Below are 21,861 nucleotides of genomic sequence, written 5' to 3' on the forward strand. Positions count from 1 at the left end.
ATCTTTAGTAACAATCTAAGATCTTTAGTAACAATCTAAGATCTTTAGTAACAATCTAAGATCTTTGGTAACATCTAAGATCTTTAGGATCAAACTAAGATCTTTAGTAACAATCTAAAATCTTTGGTAACAATATAAGATCTTTAGTAACAATCTAAAATCTTTGGTAACAATATAAGATCTTTAGTAACAATCTAAAATCTTTGGAAACAATATAGGATCTTTAGTAACAATATAAGATCTTTGGTAACAATCTAAGATCTTTAGGATCAAACAAAGATCTGTAGAATCAAACAAAGATCTGTAGAATCAAACCAAGATGAGTAGAATCAAACTAAGATCTGTAGAATCAAACTAAGATGAGTAGAATCAAACTAAGATGAGTAGAATCAAACTAAGAAGATTAGAAACAAACTAAGATTGTTAGGATCAAACTAAGATCTAGGATCAAACTAATATCTGTCGAATCCAACTAAAATCTTTAGGATCAAACTAAAATCTTTAGGATTCAAATTAAGATCTGTAGGATCAAACTAAGATCTGTCGAATCCAACTAAGGTCTGTAGAATCGAACTAAGATCTGTAGGATCTAATAAAGATATTTAGGATCAAACCAAGATCTTTATCTTCTAACTATGATATGTGGGATCTAACTAAGATCTTTAAGATGAAACTAAGATCTGTAGGATCAGACTAAATTCTTCAAACTGATTCTCTAAGATATTTAGGATTAAAACTTAGATGTTTAGAGTGTTTAGATAAAACTAAGTTGGGAAAATCAAACTGCTCTCGGAAAAATACCGAGATCTGATTCATGTTCTGTTTAGAGCAAGGTCGGAAACGGGAGAGTAGTTTAAGTGCTCAGGATAGCAAGGAATTATACCAGCAGAGCAGGCAGGCGATCAGAGCTTCATTTGGACACATGGATAAACCCCATCCGAACAACAGGTTTGTTTTTATACCTGGGACTTGTTATCCCCCCCCCCCTCCTCCCCCTCCAGGAAAATTATCCCAAATTGATCATTTCCCTTTCATTATTAATATGTTTTCCCACACTGTATGTTAAACCTTCCACTTAACCTTATTTATATAATTGGCGTCAAAGCAAACAACATCTCTCTGATCTGACATGGAGTGTTGTGAAATAATGAGATGTATTTGAACTATGTATGACTGGTTCAACCAAATAGTTCTATTATGAATAAGTTCTGAAATGTCATGCATCGGGGTCAAACAAATATGTCAGATTTCTTGGCCTTACATTAATAATTGATACACTTAAAAACTTAAAAAACTAAAAAGACTTTTTGAGCTTTCACTTGAGTATAAACCCGGTTCATAATGAATCACAGCTGTAACTCTGGTCTAATATTTGTTATTCATTCAGACCAACTGTAGACAGTGTAAAGAATATTTCTGGTTCTGGTCCTGAGAATAGGATTGCTACTGTGGCCTGGATGATTATATTTGGAGACGGAATCCATAATTTTATCGACGGTTTAAGTATCGGAGCAGCTTTCAGTGAATCCATCCTTACAGGAATATCTGTCAGTGTCGCAGTTCTCTGCGAAGAGTTTCCGCATGAACTGGGAGATTTTGCAGGTATATTCAAACCGATGTTTTTAGGGAAACCTCTAATTCAAGTTTTCCGCTTGTTCAGTACTTTTGACTTATTAATTCGTCTCATAATTTGTACTAAGCTTTTTTAATGAATACGAATGCCTTTATAATATATATTATTAATACAGTAGAATATTCTATTTTGTTATTTTTTAATGAATACACTTAATCTTTAATCAGAGGATTATGTTGTTAAAATTTATTAGAAATATGACGTTAGTATAGTTTTATTCTGTCAGACTCAATTCCAGATTAAGGAGTAGATGCGTAGTAAATACAAAGTGTGCATATTTTTGTTCTTTTTTTTACAGATATTTTTTTAACTTTGAACAATTAAAATATAAATATTGACATTATTATCATCGTTGATGGTGATACAACGTAGTTGTTTGAAACTTGTAAGTTTACTACGGCGTTGTGAATTTATAATAGAGCCATTTGTCAATTTTAAATCTGATCATTTTAGTTTTATTGAATGCTGGAATGACAATGAAGGAAGCACTACTGTACAACTTTCTCTCCGCCTGTACATGCTACCTGGGCCTTATTCTTGGTATTCTTCTAGGTAAGTACATAAAGCTACAGGGTGTATACTGTAAATATTTCAGAATTGGGGGGGGGGGGTTGAACATCAAAAGGCAAGTTTTTCTTTTTTATGATACCTCATACTCAAAAATTCATTTATTTTCCCTAATTCTTCAGATAAAGCTTTTAAAAAAAATTCGTACCGCGCAAACATACACAATTTCTTGGGGGAAAATGTTCTTAAGGAGGGGAATGATTTTCTGAGAAATTGTACATTGTACAGTGTACACTACTGTAATGATAAAAAATATTAAATGAATGTATAAACATTTTCAATAAAGTACGTTTGTTTGTCTAATCAGAGGTCAAAACTTTTAAATTTAAAGAACAGCTATTTGGTCCTTATGTTTAGTTACGGGTATTACGACCTGCATGGGATATCTGGAAAAGGAATTAATCCAACCCGACTGTACAAAAAAATGAAGAAAAAAACTGATTAAAAATTGATTAAAAATATATTTTTGATTAAAAGATGGTTAAATTAAGTTATAATTTAATATGTTTAGATTTTATCTGTTAAAAGAATTAGATTAAAGAATTGTATCAACTTATTGACTAAACATCGTTCTTACATTTGTCCATGGTCTTAATATGGAGAAGAACTATAACACTAATGCTATACAAAATTATGGATGAAAAATGTTAACATTCAATTTTTTTTCAATGTTAATTTTACAATATGCTTTTTTATAATTCCATTTTTCCATCAAGATATTTTTCGTAATTTATGTTTGTAAAACGGAATGGGATCAAAAAGTTTTAAATTTCAATTTTTAGGTTAACCAAAGATTCATTGTTAAATAACAATAAATATTTTTTTATTGATTATTGTTTAGGCGAGCTTGATGCCAACAGTTATATATTTGGTTTGGCTGGAGGAATGTTCCTGTATATATCCCTGGTGGACATGGTTCCGGAGATGAACGAGAGCGTGGAGACTGCCAGCAAGACGAGCACCAGCTCCGCCCTAGGGGTCTTCCTTCTCCAGAATATAGGGATACTGGTCGGGATTGTATGCTTGTATACTCTTGCAAGGTTTCAAGATGATATACAGTTTGGATAATAGTTCTCATCTAATAGTTGGATATCAGGTTCAGGGTATACAATTAAGATACTAGTTCTCATCTAGTAGCTGAATATCAGGTGCAGGATATACAGTTAAGATAATAGCTCTCATCTAGTTCTTGGATATAATAATATTTACCATCTAGGAGCTCTTGAACCAAATATTTCCAAAGAAACAATTTAAACCAAAAGTTTATTCATAGAATTGTTCCATTATAAAAGTAATTGCCAAAGCAGAGCGATTTTTTTGTAGAAAGACCTGTTAATGTATTTTGTAAGTTTTATTTCAACAATCGATTTTTATTGTTTTTTTTTATATACCGAAACGAATCTACAAAATATAAGGGTTTTTTTCTGAACTGTAATTGTATATTTCTCATACAAACAACAAATTAGCAATTAAAAACATTGTTTAAAATTCTTAATTGTGCAAGATTACTTTTTTACGATTACACATTTAAAGTCTTTTTGTGGGAGTAATATCTCTGAGGCATGGCTCGTTTCCTTTCCCTGAAAAAAAAACTTTTTCAATTGAAACGGTAACGCTGTATAGTTGAACGGTGCTTAGGATCCGGATCTTTTGGATCCGCAACATTTTAGATCCCTGGATTCGGATCTGCAAACCATTGCGAATCCATGGAAGCGGCTCCAAAAAGAGAAGAAAAAAACCTTTTTGTTCTCAAAACTCAAATCCACTGTTGAGGAATAATTAAAACCCTACTAATGAATAAATTAAAAATTAAGATTCCACCAGCAAATTTTCCGAATGAAGAAAAAATATTTCGGAAATTTTTGGTTTGTGTGAAGAAATATTCATGATCAGGATTTGGATCCAGATTCACATTTAGATCCTGTTCCGGATTTGAATTCAGGATCCATTACATAACAGGATCCGGTTTGGATCCGTATCTAACAGGATCCTAAGAACTGCAGTTGTCCAAATAATAATGATAAATTATCCTAGTTCTGTGCAATATATCAGGAAGCTGTGTTTTCGTTTTATATTAAATGAGATGAGGTCGGAAGAAGTTGAGAGGATTGTTTGGCTCCGGAAATTATTTTTTACCGATGTTTTTATTTATTTTTTGTGACATGTAAACCTGACTTTATGTAGTGATGCGATTAATATATTATTAGTTTCTTTGGACGGTTTTTTTGTATTGTTTCTTTAATTTTCCAGTAGCTTCAGTGAGAACCAGAGAACTCAGGAATAGGAAGACGACTTTTAGAATAAAATTTTGACTATATAGTGAACATGAAACGCAGCAAACGTTCAATTGTCTTTTAAGCAGACCCATTTAACTTATAAAGTGATACAATAAGTTCCTAATTAAACTATTTGCTCTTTAAGGACCTAAGTATTGCTATACCTATTGCTTCCTATTCCAGAGTTTTCTGGTCATCACTGTATTATACAATAGTCGATGTTTATTGTATCATTATTATTGTATATTCTGTTATTCGATGATTATGTTTTCGTTAATATCTAGCATATGAATAAACACTGTTATTATGTTTCAAGTTATTTTTACTTGTTAAATTATGTATTGTTAAATAATAATAAATTTTGCACATTTTCTATTTTTAAACATTAAGATTGTATTGTAAATAATTCTTGTAAATTCTACTTTGAATTCAAGTCAAAATGTGTATGAAAAAGGGGGTCAGTTAATTGCATAGATAATCCTTTATCGGAATTTTCTAAAAACTTTCTATTCGTAATTAACATTCAAAGAATTCAAGACCCTGAACTTGGTAGGACTTTAAATGTTGGCATTTAAGTCATTAAGCCTTTCTTCAGCTGCTCTAGAGGGTGTCTCTTAGAAAACATTGGAACTAATTGGTGTCTGTTAAATCGTCTTCTTTCGGAAAGTTCAAAGTTTTGTTTAGTTTTAATAAATTGAAAGTATTATTTCTGAGTCTAATTTTAAGATAATTAAAGAAAATAAACCACATTTTAAAAGATCCTACGTGCAACTTTTTTGATGCATCGGATGCATCCTTTGACTTAATTTATTATAGAAAATCAAAAAAGATATTAAAGCTTGATGCATTTTTTATAAGTGTCATGGTCAACAAATATTTCGGAAGAAACTGCAATTTAGCCCAGTTGGACTAGTTCGAAGAAATTTGCAATACAGTCGCTATAAAAAGGTTTAAAGAAAACTACAATTTTGTCAAAATCAATAGGTTTTCTGTAAAAAATTAAAATTTAGTCGGGTTAAACAAGTCCGTAGAACTTTGAAATTTATTAAGGTTAAACAAGTTTGTAGAAAACTGAATTTTAGTCGGGTTAAACAAGTCGATAGAAAACTGAATTTTAGTCAGGTTGAACAAGTTTGTAGAAAACTGAATTTTAGTCGGGTTGAACAAGTTTGTAGAAAACTGAATTTTAGTCAGGTTGAACAAGTTTGTAGAAAACTGAATTTTATTCGGGTTGAACAAGTCGGTAGAAAACTGAATTTTAGTCAGGTTGAACAAGTTTGTGGAAAACTGAATTTTAGTCGGTTTGAACAAGTTTGTAGAAAACTGAATTTTAGTCAGGTTAAACAAGTTTGTAGAAAACTGATTTTTAGTCGGGTTGAACAAGTTTGTAGAAAACTAAATTTTAGTCAGGTTGAACAAGTTTGTAAAAACTGAATTTTAGTCAGGTTGAACAAGTCGGTAGAAAATACAAATATTTGGGTTGAACAAGTAATTAGAAACTTGCAATCTAATCGAGTTGAACAAGATAGAATCAAAATTAGTTTTAAGAAAACTGCATTCATCATGTTTAAAACAGGGTACTAGTCAGCAGCTAATGGAAAGATTATAATTAACTTAACAAAGATGAAGTCATGATGATTTAGCAATTTAAAATTAGAGGCCCTTGTTTTTTGTAAATAAAGGGAAATAATACTTATGAGAATAACTTAAAGTCAGTATAGGGAGAATAACTTAAAGTCAATATAGGGAGAATAACTTAAAGTCAATATAGGGAGAATAACTTAAAAGTCAATATAGTGAGAATAACTTAAAAGTCAATATAGGGAGAATAATTTTAAAGTCAATATAATGAGAATAACTTAAAGTCAATATAGGGAGAATAGCTTAAAGTCAATATAGGGAGAATAACTTTAAAGTCAATATAGGGAGAATAGGGACCGAGTCCCAACATGGTAAAAGATGAAGATTCATGGGAAGTCCCAACAGGTGTAGGCATCACAGGGAGTCCCAACAGGTATAGGAATCACAGGGAGTCCCAACAGGTATAGGAATCAGATGGAGTTTCAACAAGTATAGCAATCACTCAGGTATAGGAATCACAGGGAGTCTCATCAGGTAAAGAAATCAGAGGGAGTCCCAACAGGTATAGGAATCACAGGGAGTCCCAACAGGTACAGGAATCTCAGGGAGTCCCAAGTGGTATAGACATTATAGGGAGTCCCAACAGGTAGAGGAATCTAAGAAGTCCGAACAGGTATAGGAATCACAGGGAGTCCCAACAGGTTTTGGAATCAAATGGAGTCCCAACAGGTAGAGGAATCACAGGAAGTCCCAACAGGTAGAGGAATCACATGGATTCCCAACAGGTTTTGGAATCACATGGAGTCCCAACAGGTAGAGGAATCACAGGGAGTCCCAAGAGGTATAGTAATCACAGGAAGTCCCAACAGGTATAGGAATCGCAGGGAGTCCCAACAGGATAGGAATCATAGGGTGTCCCAACAGGTAGAGGAATCACAGGGAGTCCCAACAGGTTTAGGAATCACATGGAGTCCCAACAGGTAGAGGGATCACATTGAGTCCCAACAGGTAGAGGAATCACAGAAGGTCCCAACAGGTAGGGGAATCATAGGAAGTCCCAACAGGTAGAAGAATTATAGGAAGTCCCAACAGGTACAGGAATCACATGGAGTCCCAACAGGTATAGGAATGACATGGAGCCTCAACAGGTTTAGGAATCACAGAAAGTCCCAACTGGTATAGGAATCGCAGGGAGTCCCTACAGTTACAAGAATCACAGAGAGTTCCAATAGGTAGAGGAATTACAGTGAGTCCCAACAGGTATAGGAATCACAGGGAGTCCCAAGTGGTATAGGCATTATAGGGAGTCCCAACAGGTAGAGGAATCTAAGAAGTCCGAACAGGTATAGGAATCACAGGGAGTCTCAACCGGTAGAGGAAGCACATGAAGCCTCAACAGGTAGAGGATTTCACATGAAGTTTCAAGGCGGTTTAGGAATCACAACAGGCATAGCAGTCACAGGGAGTCCCAACAGGTATTGGAATCACAGGGAGTCCCAACAGGTATAGGAATCACAGGGAGTCCCAACAGGTATAGGAATCACATGGAGTCCCAACAGGTAGAGAAATCACAGAAAGTTCCAACAGGTATAGCAATCACAGGAGTCCCAACTGGTAAAGGAATCACATGGAGTCCCAACAGGTAGAGAAATCACAGGGAGTCCCAACAGCTATAGTAATCACAGGGAGTCCAACAGGTAGAGGAATCAAAGGGAGTTCCAACAAGAAGATAAATCACATGGAGTCCCAACAGGTATAGAAATCACAGGGAGTCCCAACAGGTATAGGAATCATATGGAGTCCCAACAGGTATAGGAATCATATGGAGTCCCAACAGGTATAGTAATCACAGGGAGCCCCAACAGGTAGAGGAATCAAAGGGAGTTCCAACAAGAAGAGGAATCACAGAAGTCCCAACAGGTATAGGAATCACAGGGAGTCCCCACAGGTACAGGAATGACAGAAAGTTCCAACAGTTAAAGCAATCACTGGAGTCCCAACAAGAAGAGAAATCACATGGAGTCCCAACAGGTATAGGAATCACAGGGAGTCCCAACAGGTATAGGAATCACATGAAATCACAACAGGTATAGGAATCATATGGAGTCCCAACAAGTATAGTAATCACAGGGAGTCCCAACAGGTATAGGAATCAAATGGAGTCCCAACAGGTATAGTAATCACAGGGAGATCCAACAGGTAGAGGAATCAAAGGGAGTTCCCACAAGAAGGTGAATCACAAGGAGTCTCAACAGGTAGAGGAATCAAAGGGAGTCCTAAAAGGTTTAGGAATCCCATGGAGTCCCAACAGGAAGAGGAATCACATGGAGTCCCAACAAGAAGAGGAATCACAGGGAGTCTCAACAGGTAGAGGAATCAAAGGGAGTCCTAAAAGGTTTAGGAATCCCATGGAGTCCCAACAAGAAGAGGAATTGCTAGAAGGAACCACAAGGATATAAATGAGTAAATCATACAGAAAAAGGTGATTGAGGTTTGCGGCTTTAATCTGTTTTCAAAATGTCAGAAGTACTTATTGAGGATCCATCTGTCCGTGTAATTATTGAACTAAATCAAGTGTGAAGCTTTAAATTGGAAAAAGTTGCCGGTAAACTAATTCACTAAATAATTTTCCTAAATACTTGCTAATTTTTTTATTTTATTTTATTTTTTATTTATATTTTAATAGCAGAGTGAAAAAGTTACTTAATCACCCTCTACAACGGGAAATATTGTGGTGTGATAAATTCCATCAAAATTGAATAACAAATTTCTTAATTCACACTTCTTAAATATTCGGACCCCTCCCCTTCTTTTAATATTAGGACATGACCCCCCCCCCCTCCTGCTTACTGCCTCATAGAACATGAGATGCATTGTCTTCTAAATTCTTATAATAGAAACTTAAGGCAATGTTCTACTTGACCAGACACAACGTTAATCAACATCAAAAATACAGATTTTAAAACTTGAAAAACTTTTTAAACTTTTCATACAATTTAAGGAGTTTTTTTTTTGCAAAATTTCCACGTAAATTCTTGAAACTTTTAAATTGAAACAAATAATTTGTTTCGTAATTATACATGATAAAAGTGCTTTTTTTCCCTTACTAAAAATATTCAAAGGATTTTTATAAAGAATGCTTCAGAATTAAAGGTTCGCTCAATAGAGAGAAACAGGAATCCTCACGCATTTTTGGGGCCCGAAAAAGACGTATTATTCAGATTTTCTATTTTTCAACGTCAAACGAGAAAACTTTTAAAAATTAGGATAGTAATTTGACAAATGTACATTAAATTCCCTAAACAGAGAGATACATACAAATAAATGATCGTACAAATCTATCCAAAAAAAATAGTTCGTTCTTAATTCTTTTTTCTTTACGTAAACATTCCTTAATTAAAAGAAAGCATTTTGGTTACACTTTTCCTGGAAAAAGAAAATGTGCCACACCCCTGAGTTTTATAGTTAAAGATTTTGTTGTGAAAGCTGGTTTGTTTGCCTCCTTTTTATCTGTTTCCAATTCTTGTTTTGTTTGTGTTTCAAATCCCAAGTTGTAAACAGAAGAATTTGTTGAGAGTAAGATATATCGTTAGGTCAACAATGCTTATACATGAGGCATATTCATAACATTTGTTCAACTTTAACTTAAAAACAAGAGAAATATTTTTATAATTCGAGGCTTCCGCGCCCCTTTTTCTAAAAGTATTTTTAGCTTCTTTCATTGCGTTTTTCAAAAACATGGGTCTATCATCGCCTTCTTTTTTCTTTTAATATAAAATGTCGCAAAGGATCTTGTACTTTACAACTAAATCATTTCTAAAATGTGTTCTGGACATTTTAGTAATATATCCAGGTACAACCCGTCCGCCATCAAAGTCAACCAGGACACGATCCATACAGTTACAACCCCGTAAACTATCAACAAGCGTAGCTATCAAACAAGCTATTAATCCAGGCTCTAACACAAGCGCAGCTTTTAAACAAGCTATTAATCCAGTAGTTTAAATGTCACACAGGGACACAAGCGTCAAGCATAGCTATCAAACAAGCTATTAAAATCCAGGCTCTAAATGCCACACAGGGACACAATTGTAGCTATTAAACAAGCTATTAATCCATTGCTCTAAATGCCACACAGGACACAAGCCTAGCTATACAACAAGCTATTTATCGATCCCAAATTAAAAGGGACAATCTTCAACCCTGTTTATCAAAATAGGGAACAATTACTCTCTTGTAGCAAACAGTACGGAGTTACTCTATCAACTAATGCATTTTCAGTTTATATGTTACAAGTTGAAGTTAAGTGACGTAATTACAATTCCTACGTTGTTATCTATATCACGTGATGAAGGCATCATGTTACATATTACAGCAAAGTTGAAATCGGCGCAATTAAGATTTATGTACATTACTAGCCTTATAGGGCGCTTCGCGCCCATCTTCTAAATTAATTGTGAACATGTTCTCTTTGTGTACATCGTAAAACAAAACAAAATTTGGGCCCGATCGGTTCAGCCGTTTTGACGTTTATTGGATACAAACAAACAAACAAACAAACAGACAAACAGATACCCAGACAGACAAGCCAAATCTATATATAGATATATCCCACGATTTAAGCTAATTATGCTACGTATTCAATTGAAACGCATAAGTTCACAAACGTATAAGTTTACAAACAAAGATTGTTAATAATATACAACGTACTGCAGGTTTACAGAATATCATGTTTACACGATATTTGCTACATGCTGTTATGATACAAGTTTTTTTTGCAGTTTTAGATCGGACATTTTAGTTGATGTTCAGAGAAATTTAGAATTTTTGGACCCTGTATAGTGTATATCCTGTAAGCCTTCTTTGGTATTATAGTATTTACCCATCCTCGAGGTGGAAACGTTTATATCAGCCTAATTCCTTTACAAATTGTTAAATCCTTCTACAGAACTATTCACAGATGAAATCGAGTCCGATAGAACATTTACCAGATTTAGATATTTTAACATCTAGATTCAAAGATATGTACAGATTATGCAGAATCAAAATTTATATCGCACATAGATTGTGTACAGAGAAAGGAATTGAGGTTTTGTCACAAACTCGGATTTTCTTATCCCTATATCTTTGCAACCCAATGTTGTTGACCTTAGGGATTTCAAACTATAAATGAGGTTAGATTAAAGAATTTTAGTTTGAAATATCTAAGGTATACACTATCAGGTTGCAAAGATATAGGGTTTAGAAAATTTAATTTTGTAGCAAAGACTTAATTCCTTTGTCCAGAGCATGCAGAAACAATATTATATTGTACATATTACATAAGTGGTGTACGATTGATGGTACGATTGTACATAGAGATATGTACGGAATATGCAAATACAATATATAGTTTAAGCTATAGGTTATATAGTTTGAAATTATATACAAAAATTGTCAAGCCTGGTTTATAAAGTTTAGTTGCTAAATCAAGTTTGAAATTTAACCCATCTTTTTATTAGAGCTCCCAGAGTGCTAAATCAATCGGTTCAGTTCTTTACCAGGTTTTTAAAGTTTTCTGACATAGAAAATGTTTTAAGAACAAAATGAATATGAAAAATTGAAGACCTGTATGAATATGCTAATTAAGAATAAGAAGGTAGGGGATTACTGGTTGGTTTAGTAAGAATAAAATGAACAAAGCTATAGGATAGAATACCAATTATCGGGGGCTCATCGCACAAATCTCCATTAATTGGTTTAAAGGATTTCTGGTAAAAAACACACACAATTAAGCTGGAAATAGGTTTAAACTGTTTTTATTTAAAAGAACTTATATATATTACTCAAGCAGGTTCGAAATAAGAAAGAAGGAATAAAGTTGTATATATAAATAAGGAAGTAGGAATAAAGTTGTGTATATATAAATAAGGAAGTAGGAATGAAGTTGTCTATATAAGTTGTATATATAAGGAAGAAGGAATAAAGTTGTATATATAAATAAGGAAGTAGGAATGAAGTTGTCTATATAAGTTGTATATAAATAAGGAAGAAGTAATGAAGTTGTATATATAAATAAGGAAGTAGGAATGAAGTTGTATATGTAAATAAGGAAGTAGGAATGAAGTTGTATTTATAAATAAAGAAGTAGGAATGAAGTTGTATTTATAAATAAGGAAGCAGGAATGAAGTTGTATTTATAAATAAGGAAGTAGGAATGAAGTTGTATTTATAAATAAGGAAGTAGGAATGAAGTTGTATATATAAATACGGAAGAAGGAATAAAGTTGTATATGAACAAGGAAGAAGGAATAAAGTTGTATATATTAAAAAGGAAGAAGTAATGAATTTGTGCATATAAATAAGGAAGTAGGAAAGAAGGTGTTTATATTATTAAGGAAGTTGGAATGAAGACGTGTATAAATAAGGAAGAAGGAATGAAGTTGTATATAAATAAGGAAGAAGGAATGTAGTTGTATATAAATAAGGAAGAAAGAATGAAGTTGTATATACATAAGGAAGAAGGAATGAAGTTGTATATAAATAAGAAAGAAGGAATGAAGTTGTATATAAATAAGAAAGAAGGAATGAAGTTGTATATAAAAAAGAAAGAAGGAATGAAGTTGTATATAAATAAGGAAGAAGGAATGAAGTTAATAAAAATGCCTCATCAGCTAAATTTTGCCTCGTTTACGTGTTATCACCAGCTAATTGACAAAAGTGTCGGGTCCAGGTTCATATATCTGAACTCAAGATATCTTCTAAATTCATGTTTTTATTTATATCAATCCTAAATGGGAGTCTGTAAGGGGGGAATGATATTATTTTAAGGAAGCAGGGATTCAGAACTTTCTAAAATGAGATAATCCATTAAATGTTATAGTGTCCTTTTTGCGTTAAACTAGTTTTTGTAAGAACTAAATTGAGTACATAGCCGATACATATGTTTCTGTCATTTAAAAACCTAATATTTGTTTTAAAAATATAAATGAAATATAAAACTTTAAGTGGGCGTTGTCGATTGTCCCAAATAATCAGTAAATAGATGTATTTCAAACCTGCAATAAAATGCAGGCTTAGTAAAAATAAATAACGACTTATTAATGTTGCAGAATGTTTGATAAAATATCTTACTATTTTGTCGTATCAGGGTGATGAGGAGTGATTAAGGATCGGAGGGTTTGATGTGGTAGTTTAAAACATTTGTAAATACTTCTGAAAATATAAACCCAGCTGCTTAAGTGGAATTTACTATGGATTGCAAAGTTATTTGTGGATTTGATCTTTCACTAGTAAAACGTTTCACTGTTTGTATTTTTCTTTTGTCGGAGATTACAGAGAAAATTGTTTTGATTTGGAACTTCTCGGGGGGTTTTTGGTAAAGATGACTTGGGGGGGGGGGGGTTTAGCAGTTGTATTTATTGTCAACAAACGTTTAATTCATAGTTAAGAGAGATCTTTCGTTTGAGAAGTTTTTTTTTGTTTCTCATCAAAGGAGGTTGGATAAAATAATAACTGTAAAGTGGACTAGTTTTAATACTTTGCCTCAATTAGTTGTATCCAATAAAGTATGGTATTGAAGGATCTGTATTTTTCTTAAACCTAATTCTTTCTTTTTTATCCAAGAGATACATTTTTACTTCGTGGAGTATTTTTTCAGTGTTCAGTGACCACTATTTAGAAATTGACAATAAGGCTTACTTTCGTTTCATGCAGGTTCATTCCTTAACCTCAATCCACACTCTTCCAAATTTTCTTTTTCTTTCTTACTTTAACCTCCATCCACACTCTTCCAATTTTTCTATTCCTTTGTTCTCTATTCTTATTTTTGTCCCTCACACCTTATCCTTTGTCTCGCATTCTGAAGCTATCACTCTTTAGTCTTTATTTCTTATCCTTAGATCCTTGAACCTTCTTTCCTCAATCTGATTCTTTATCCTGAGCTGGGAACTTTTGATTTCTGGATATCGGGATTAATGCTTGATCCACTCTTTTTCTTTATCTCGAGATTAAATAATGCTTGTTCTCCTCTTGTTATTAATCTCCAGATTAATTAACAGATCGGGATTAAGGATATCCCATTCAAAAAGTTTAATCTCTGGGCCTGCAATTTAAAAAACTCGGGAAAATACGGCTTGGGTCTAACGACCGGCAAAAACCGTTAATTTTTAAATCGTCAACGAAACGGATTTATTTTTTAAACGGTGAATTTCGTCTTTTTCTGCTTAAAGTTGCATTGAACTTTTTTTCAGCGCTAACTATAACTAAAAGATAGCAGAAAATACCATTAACGAAACTCGTTCTTACCCTCTGAAACAAACGGATAGAGCATGATAAGAAGAAAAAGTATGATCATAATCTAAAACTGAAAAGTGTGATCATGAAAGGATGGTTTAGAGGTTTGGTTCTGTAGAAAGGATTACAGGATAGTTTAGAGGATTGGTTCTATAGAAAGGATTACAGGATAGTTTAGAGGATTGGTTCTGTAGAAAGGATTAAAGGATGGTTTGGAGATTTGGTTCTATAGAAAGGATTACAGGATAGCTTAGAGGATTGGTTCTATAGAAAGGATTGCAGGATGGTTTAGAGGATTGGTTCTATAGAAAGTATTACAGGATAGTTTAGAGATTTGGTTCTATAGAAAGGATTACAGGATAGTTTAGAGGATTGGTTCTCTAGAAAGGATTGTTGTTAAATATATTTAGGACTGTCTATTCAGGACTGTTTATCGATGTGTAAATATATACACGCTAGATTGCATGTAGTGTTGATAGACAGGATTTAAAAGTGAAGGACAGAGTTTGAGAGTTAGGACAGGATAGAAGTGTGATGAGGCTGAAGGATGTAAGATATGATTGGAGAGCGTAGAACGGGGTTCTCCAGCCTCGTTGCGTGGGGTGCAGAGCAGATATTCCGATCTCTATCATTCTCCGTTAAACCCAGACGTAGAAGGTTCTCCCCGGAGAAAGTTGAGTAAACCCCGGAGAAAGATCTTAAGAACATTTCCCCTAATCGGGAGTAATCCTCTCCGACTTAGATGTAGTTAGAGATTGATTTCCGACTCTGACTAATCCAACCCAGTGAACAGGGATTATTTTGTTTACCCTAAGGAGATAAGTTCTCAAGTTTGGAGAAATCCTAACTTTTGCGTCTCTAAAGGCAAGAAGAGTGTTTAAAACAATAAAATAATTAGTTACTTCAAATATTGAACATGGAGTGATAATAGGACAGACATGGCCTGTAATGTGACTCCGTTTCGTGATATGGAGAGTGAGGTGAACCTTTCTGCGTATCCATATCCAGGGAACAAAACTCTAGATACAACCTGGGATACAGGGTAGGTTTTACTCTAAACGCAACCTGGGATACAGGGTAGGTTTTAATCTAGATACAACCTGGGATGCAGGGTAGGTTTTAATCTAGATACAACCTGGGATGCAGGGTAGGTTTTTTTAGAAACAACCTGGGATACAGGGTAGGTTTTATTCTAGATTCAACCTGGGATAGACTGTAGGTTTTATTCTAGATTCAACCTGGGATAGACTGTAGGTTTATTCTAGATACAACTGTGTTAAACAGTATTAGGATAAGATAAGAAACGCAAGAATGTAAAAAAAACGTTGCTATTCAAGATTTGTAGGTGCCCTTTATTTAAGAATTAGCTTCGAAACTCCGCTAGTTAAATGAAAAAGTCGACCTACTAAACTTAGAATTTTTAAGCAAACTACCGAGTTCCTCAATTAAAATTTGAGGCAAATCGGTCCAGGTTTTCATCTCGTACTGTACACAGATACATGTACTTTAGCAGTAAACTTTATCTATCTATAACCTATCAAGCGATAACCTTTTAATCCTTAACTAAGCATGAATGATGGATATATATATATATATTTATATATATATATAGTATTTTCAACTTTGTTCATGCAGTTTAAATATACATTTTAGATGTTTAAATATATATTTTTTTCAAGAAAAAATGTTTCATGGGTCTAACCCAATCAACAGTTGGAATAAATAGGTATATATATGTTCATCTGTTTCTTGGATTGAATGATAAATTGAATACATATACAAATATATATATGGTTCGATGTTATATATATATATAAAGCGCTAACCTTTTAATCTTTAACTAAAGCATGAATGATGGATACATTTTCTAAAAGTTATTTCGTGGTCAAGCAAAACTTATCGTTTCTCATATTTATATGATACGTAAATAGTTTTAATTAGAGAAGAAATCCCGGGGTAAATTCGAAGGTTAATCTTGTTGAACCCGTAGACCCCCAAGACTCCCAGCCCTAGACCCCCTAGACTCCCAGCNTTTAGCTCCGGGTTAAGAAGAGAGCCGACGATAGATCGTTTTCATGTAGATTTAGTGTGTACTCAAGGTGAAACCTCGTTTTCCACATCACAAAATTTGTTTCAAAAAATTCAAAAATAGAATATTTAAAATCTGTATTTAAAGTCTTGATTGCAAAAGAGGCAAAGTCCAGATTAAGGAATTGGTGCGTAAATTGGTCTTTTAAAATTCCTGCTTTTTTAGCGGTAATTGACTTTTAATAAAAGGAACTGAGTTCTTGCAACAAGCTCTGATTTTCTAATTTCTATACAGTTGAAACCCAATGTCGAAAACCTGAAATATTTCAAACTATGAATTTGGTAGATCAAATAATTTAAGTTTGAAATATAAAGGTATACAGCATCAGGTTGCAAAGATTATAGGGATTAGAAAATTTGAGTTTGTGGCAAAGTCTTCATTGCTTTCTGTATGTTAACAGACGAAATGTTAAACTTTGTTTCTACGTCGGTTCGTTTAAATTTAGTATTTTAGAAAATGTTCTTTTTTGAAACAACACTATAGGGATGATATAGAAACTTTGAACTAAAAAAGGTAGATTGGAACAAAATAACAAAATATATACCGTTAAATATTTTTTTAATATAGAAATAGACCGTCCAATTTATTTTAAACATATTAATTTAAGTTTAACATAAATATGAAATTCATTCCGTTTCAATAGTTTTTCTAGATTTATTTCGTGCACAAAGATAAAATGGTACAATATTATGAAAAAAAAACACAAACAAAAAGAAAGTAAAGATAAATATAGTTTTTAGTCGGTACATAAAAAGTTTATGATGGTTGAGATCTCAATATTTTCAAAATTGTTAAAGATTTACAAGATTTACATTTTTCCCTGGGATAACGGAAAAAAATGGTTCCCTACGCTTCATGACATATTTTAATAAAAATTTTTTTTGGCAATTGGAGTACCAAAAAAAAAATTCAAAAAATATTGAAAAATCTCCATAATTGCACGAATTGCACGAAAAAAGGTACACTTTTGTACCAGGCGCCGTAAATCACACTTTTTTTTGACTCACCCTGTATAGTTTCTAGTCGGTACATAAAAAGTTTATGATGGTTGAGATCTCAATATTTTCAAAATTGTTAAGATTTACAAGATTCACATTTTTCCCTGGGATAACGGAAAAAAATGGTTCCCTACGCTTCATGACATATTTTAATAAAAATTTTTATAATTAAATTTGAGCTTAGGCATCCTTCCTCGTCTGCTCTCGGAAATCATGATACAAAAATCTAATATAATCGTCCTAATGAGTCAGATAAAAATACGTACGAACCTGTTTTTCCCCCGTTACTCATAGTCGACATAATGCGCCCAAGGAAAAATGCGTACGAACCCAAGGTACTAATGCAAGGAAAGGTAACTGCGGTTGTGTGTACTCTGCGTACATATTGAAACCAGTTCTCTCTGGGCGGATAGATGCATCAGAATATTTCATAGATTAGTTTTGTGAAAATGGATTCCATGTCAGGCTGTGAAATCCGTCTTGTGTTTCCTTTTCCGCCCAAAACTGCAGTACAAAAAGTACAAAAAATAACTTTTCTTGCTTTAGTACCTTGTAGGAACCCGTTTCCCTACTTTTTTTTTGTTCACCCATTGCGTATAAATGTTGCGATATATTAAATAATCGAACATTAAAGTTCACATGTTTAACAATTTAGGTTTGAACTTTAATAATAAAAAGGAAATAAAAATATACTTTTTGATAGTTTCAAGCCTTCAAATATATGATACATATGATATTTAGAATAATTGATAAATGTCAAAATGAATTATTGATAGAAACACACAAAAATAAGGTTTTTTGGCTAAATAAACAAAATTGTTTTTACCAAACAGGAGCACCTAGAGAGAGACAAGTTATTGGTTTTAGAATGTTTGTCCCTTTAGGGTATGTATTGTTTTTCTCACACACTACCCTAAAGGTACTGTAGTCTGTAAAATGTAAACGTAGTTTCAAGCGACCCCTCCATTAAAGGGACTGCAGTCTGTAAAATGTAAACGTAGTTTCAAGCGACCCCTCCATTAAAAGAGTGCTATATCCAATTCCCAACTGTACCCTTTCAACGTTTGTCTGTTCAAGAATGACGGAGATTTATAATTTTTTTTTAAAACCGATTCTGAAACGTATCCACCCCCAAAGTAGGAGTTTTGTAACGTCGAATTTGCGCTCAAACTCAGGATTTACAGATCTTTAAAAAGTTTTATAAGTCTCAAATGAATCCTAAAGAAGCTTTCCACAACACTGCATACTCAGTTCAACTACCTTACATAGCCGGTCTGTCCCTTTAATCCTTAATAATAATAGTTAGCTTAAATACACTTCTTTTGTAAATAAGTAATAGTATTGTTTAGTCTGGGTTCCTTTGTTTAGGCCAAAATAACAATATTTTCTTAAATGCATGGAATTAAGGAGGATCTTGTTTTTCTAAATAATCCCTAGGGATTATTTAGAAAAAAAGACGGGGAAATTAAGAAATTGTACATGAAAAAATAATTGATGTTAAGTTAGGCAAAGCGGTACTAAAGAGATTTATAAATCCAAGATTTCATCCGCCGCCAACCCTGCTGATGGATCGATCTGATGCAAGATCAATTCTTCTAAAAACCATTTGTAGAATCTAGACCTATAGATTATATATATAAAGTTTGGCCGACAACTTCTCCCATTTTCTGGAACATTCGTCTTTTCTCGGACATTATATTCATGAGAAGCACGATAAACTAAATATAATTTAATTTTTGATAATATCCGGCTCCGTGGAGGAAGCTAGGTTAGAGCCGGACAAAGGTCGTATTTAGCTCCGCCACGATGGCATAATTTCTAAAACAACTTATTTCTTCAGAGCTACTAAAAAATAGTTTTTTTTTAAATCAAGTAAATTCAAAATAAAAATAAAAATAAAAAGGTCGCAAAATGTTCCAAGTAATTCCCATCAAAACAAACGTCTGCCTTGTGATTAAAGTGGTGAATCCAATTATCCTTGGTTCGAGGTTTTCTAATGAAAAAAGACAATAATGATGTTGAATCAGGGCAGGGATCAGATTTAATGAATAATAAGAAGTATTTAGACTACATACACTCCGTAGACTTGCAGTTAAACAGCTTTCTTGTGCGGCCAGTCTGCAGTTTAATTGGAAAAGAAGTGGTTTAACTAAGTCTACACAGTTCAACTATTTCTCGCTATTTATCAAATCTGCTTGTTTGAGAACTTATTGTAGTTAATTATTCGGAAGTCCACTTCTTATTATTCACTGGAAACCAAGATGTGCACGCTCTCATGCAAACATTAAGCAGTATTAAGCCAATTACTCCTTGAAACTTTAACTAGAAACAAGCGCGTTGTATTTTAACATGCATAAGCCTAGGGCTACACAAAAGTATAAGTAAGTTGGTGTTGTAAAACCAACGAGGTTATATTGTATGGAGTGATGATGTACGCTAATCCATTACTAATTGTACAAGCCGTACTTCCCTTACAAAGGTCATTATATAAATATAGTATATTACAGTACTCGGGGGTGATTTCTGAAAATATTTAAATGAAGAATTTAAGTTTTCCGTTTAACTATTAAAATTACTAGTCCATTATAGTGTGCAGGATTCCATTTTCACAGGAGTACGTACTATTGCAGTCTTCTACAGAGCAATATTTCATCGTTAATAAACGGATCTGAGAAAACTGAGTAAAATTTAAGATACAAAACCTCCCTATACACTTGTACTCCGAAAGCGTACTGCATATTTGATGTTTGTACTGTATGATTAGGTCATAATCTCGTAATATCCTTGATCAGTAAACTATACTAAGTGTACACTCAGGCTAATACACACGGAGAGGTAGCTAAGATCCAGCATCCCTAAGTAAACCCCAAGGTCAAAGCAAACTTAAGCTGTTTAAAAATGTGATAACTAACTTTCAGAGATGTCAATATCTCAGTGTATTCTAGGTAACTGAAATTCAAGAATGCCGTCAATGATTGTCAACGGTTTGATTTCCCCTATATATATTTCTATCCAGGAATAGTCCCATCTCATCCATTTTCCTTCGTGGCTGTTATTTTTCTAGATATTTTCTTGATTTTCAGAAGAACACAAAATTTAATTCTCAATTTAAATAAGTTAAAAGGATAATGCGTTTTGTGAATCGTTGATAAATAAGTTTAAATTATGTAACATTCCCTTTAAAGGTTGAATGCATTTTGTAATACAATTGTCAATATCTAATTTGGCCTGGGTTCTCAACTTCAAACGGAAATTTGTCTCTCTCCATAGTTCCTTTAACTGGTCTTGAGATTCCTAAACTGTTTCTACGTGTAATAATACAAAATTTAAAGGAATTGAGTCTCTGCCACAAACTCAAATTTTCTAATTTCTTTATCTTTGCAACATGACACTGAAAACCTTTGATATTTCAAACTTGGATTATTTCATCTATCAGAGGCCAAATTTAAAGAATTTGAGCCGCGGCTTTAATTTGAGACGCTGCTCAAATATGGTTGGTTCCACTTAAAATTCATAATTAAGCCGGCGCTCAATTTTAACCGGTTTTTCGCGGATTTGAGACGCGGCTCAAATTCATTAAATACGGACTCAGAATACATAGTTCTGCGACGTACGAACTTTGGTTGCAAAGAAAAAAATCAGAGTGCAAAGACTGAAATTCCTTTGTAAAAATATTCGGGTAGGTTGTTTCCATAATTTGCCTTAAAATGCATTTTATCAAAAAGTTTGAAGGAAAAGTTTCCTTAAAGGGAGTGACCGGCTATGTAAGATAGTTAAAACTGAGTATGCAGTGTTGTGGAAAACTTCTTTCGCCACAAACTCAAATTTTCTAATCCCTATATCTTTGAAACCAGAGCTGGGATATCAGGATTAATGCTTGATCCACTCTTTTTCTTAATCTCCAGATTAAATATGGCTTGTTCTACACATGTTATTAATCTCTAGATTAATTAACCGATCGGGATTAAGGATATCCCATTCTAAAGTTTTCAGCTCAGAGCTGAAAACTTTAGAATGGTGGATATCGGGATTAATGCTTGATCCTCTCTTTTTGATAATCTCAAGATTAACATAATCTTGCAAGATTATCTTAAAAGTGTATGAAAAAGGATAAAATTCAAATTAATATTTAATCATCTGATAAACTGTAGCAGCCAATCAGAAAAAAGCGGGCAACCAATGAGAGAACAGAAATATTCTCATTGGAGAAAACAATTAACGGATATACAAGGAGAGAGAAAAAGAGTGGATTAGGACAAAAATGAAAAGTTTCCACAGTGGATATTCGGATCAAGAAGTCAGGATTAAAGTTTATCCATTCTAAAGTTCCCAGCTCTGATGATGTAAACCGATGTTATTTCAAACTCAAACTATTTGATCTAACATAATTCATAGTTTGAAATATCAAAGGTCTACGACATCGGGTTGCTAAGATATAGGGGG

The 21,861-nt window shown here is 33.4% G+C and overlaps 2 protein-coding genes across 7 annotated transcripts in view; both read left to right on the plus strand.

Moving 5' to 3' along the window:
- The window catches only part of LOC111708781 (zinc transporter ZIP14), a 9,579-nt gene extending 4,730 nt beyond the window's left edge, over window positions 1-4,849 (plus strand). Inside the window, exons 7-11 of one of the 2 annotated variants that reach the window (XR_002766732.1) lie at window positions 828-948; window positions 1,388-1,602; window positions 2,087-2,185; window positions 3,042-3,631; window positions 4,094-4,849. Coding sequence is in view for 1 of the 2 variants with exons in the window: in XM_023482254.1 (XP_023338022.1) it covers window positions 828-948; window positions 1,388-1,602; window positions 2,087-2,185; window positions 3,042-3,268 (662 nt within the window). In the remaining variant the exon portion in view is untranslated. Of the gene's footprint in view, window positions 1-827; window positions 949-1,387; window positions 1,603-2,086; window positions 2,186-3,041 lie in introns of both variants that reach the window. The other variant, XM_023482254.1, reaches the window with a different exon arrangement.
- Window positions 4,850-14,980: 10,131 nt separating this feature from the next.
- The window catches only part of LOC111708784 (substance-P receptor), a 40,269-nt gene continuing 33,388 nt past the window's right edge, over window positions 14,981-21,861 (plus strand). For 2 of the 5 annotated variants that reach the window (XM_023482258.1, XM_023482260.1), the window contains exon 1: window positions 14,981-15,373. In XM_023482258.1, the coding sequence (XP_023338026.1) occupies window positions 15,270-15,373 (104 nt within the window). In that variant the 5' untranslated portion in view covers window positions 14,981-15,269. Of the gene's footprint in view, window positions 15,374-20,126; window positions 20,364-21,861 lie in introns of those variants that run through there. The other 3 variants (XM_023482262.1, XM_023482263.1, XM_023482261.1) reach the window with 3 other exon arrangements.

The sequence above is a fragment of the Eurytemora carolleeae genome, unplaced genomic scaffold (genome assembly GCF_000591075.1).
Source record: "Eurytemora carolleeae unplaced genomic scaffold, Eaff_2.0 scaffold908, whole genome shotgun sequence".
Lineage (NCBI taxonomy): Eukaryota > Metazoa > Arthropoda > Copepoda > Calanoida > Temoridae > Eurytemora > Eurytemora carolleeae.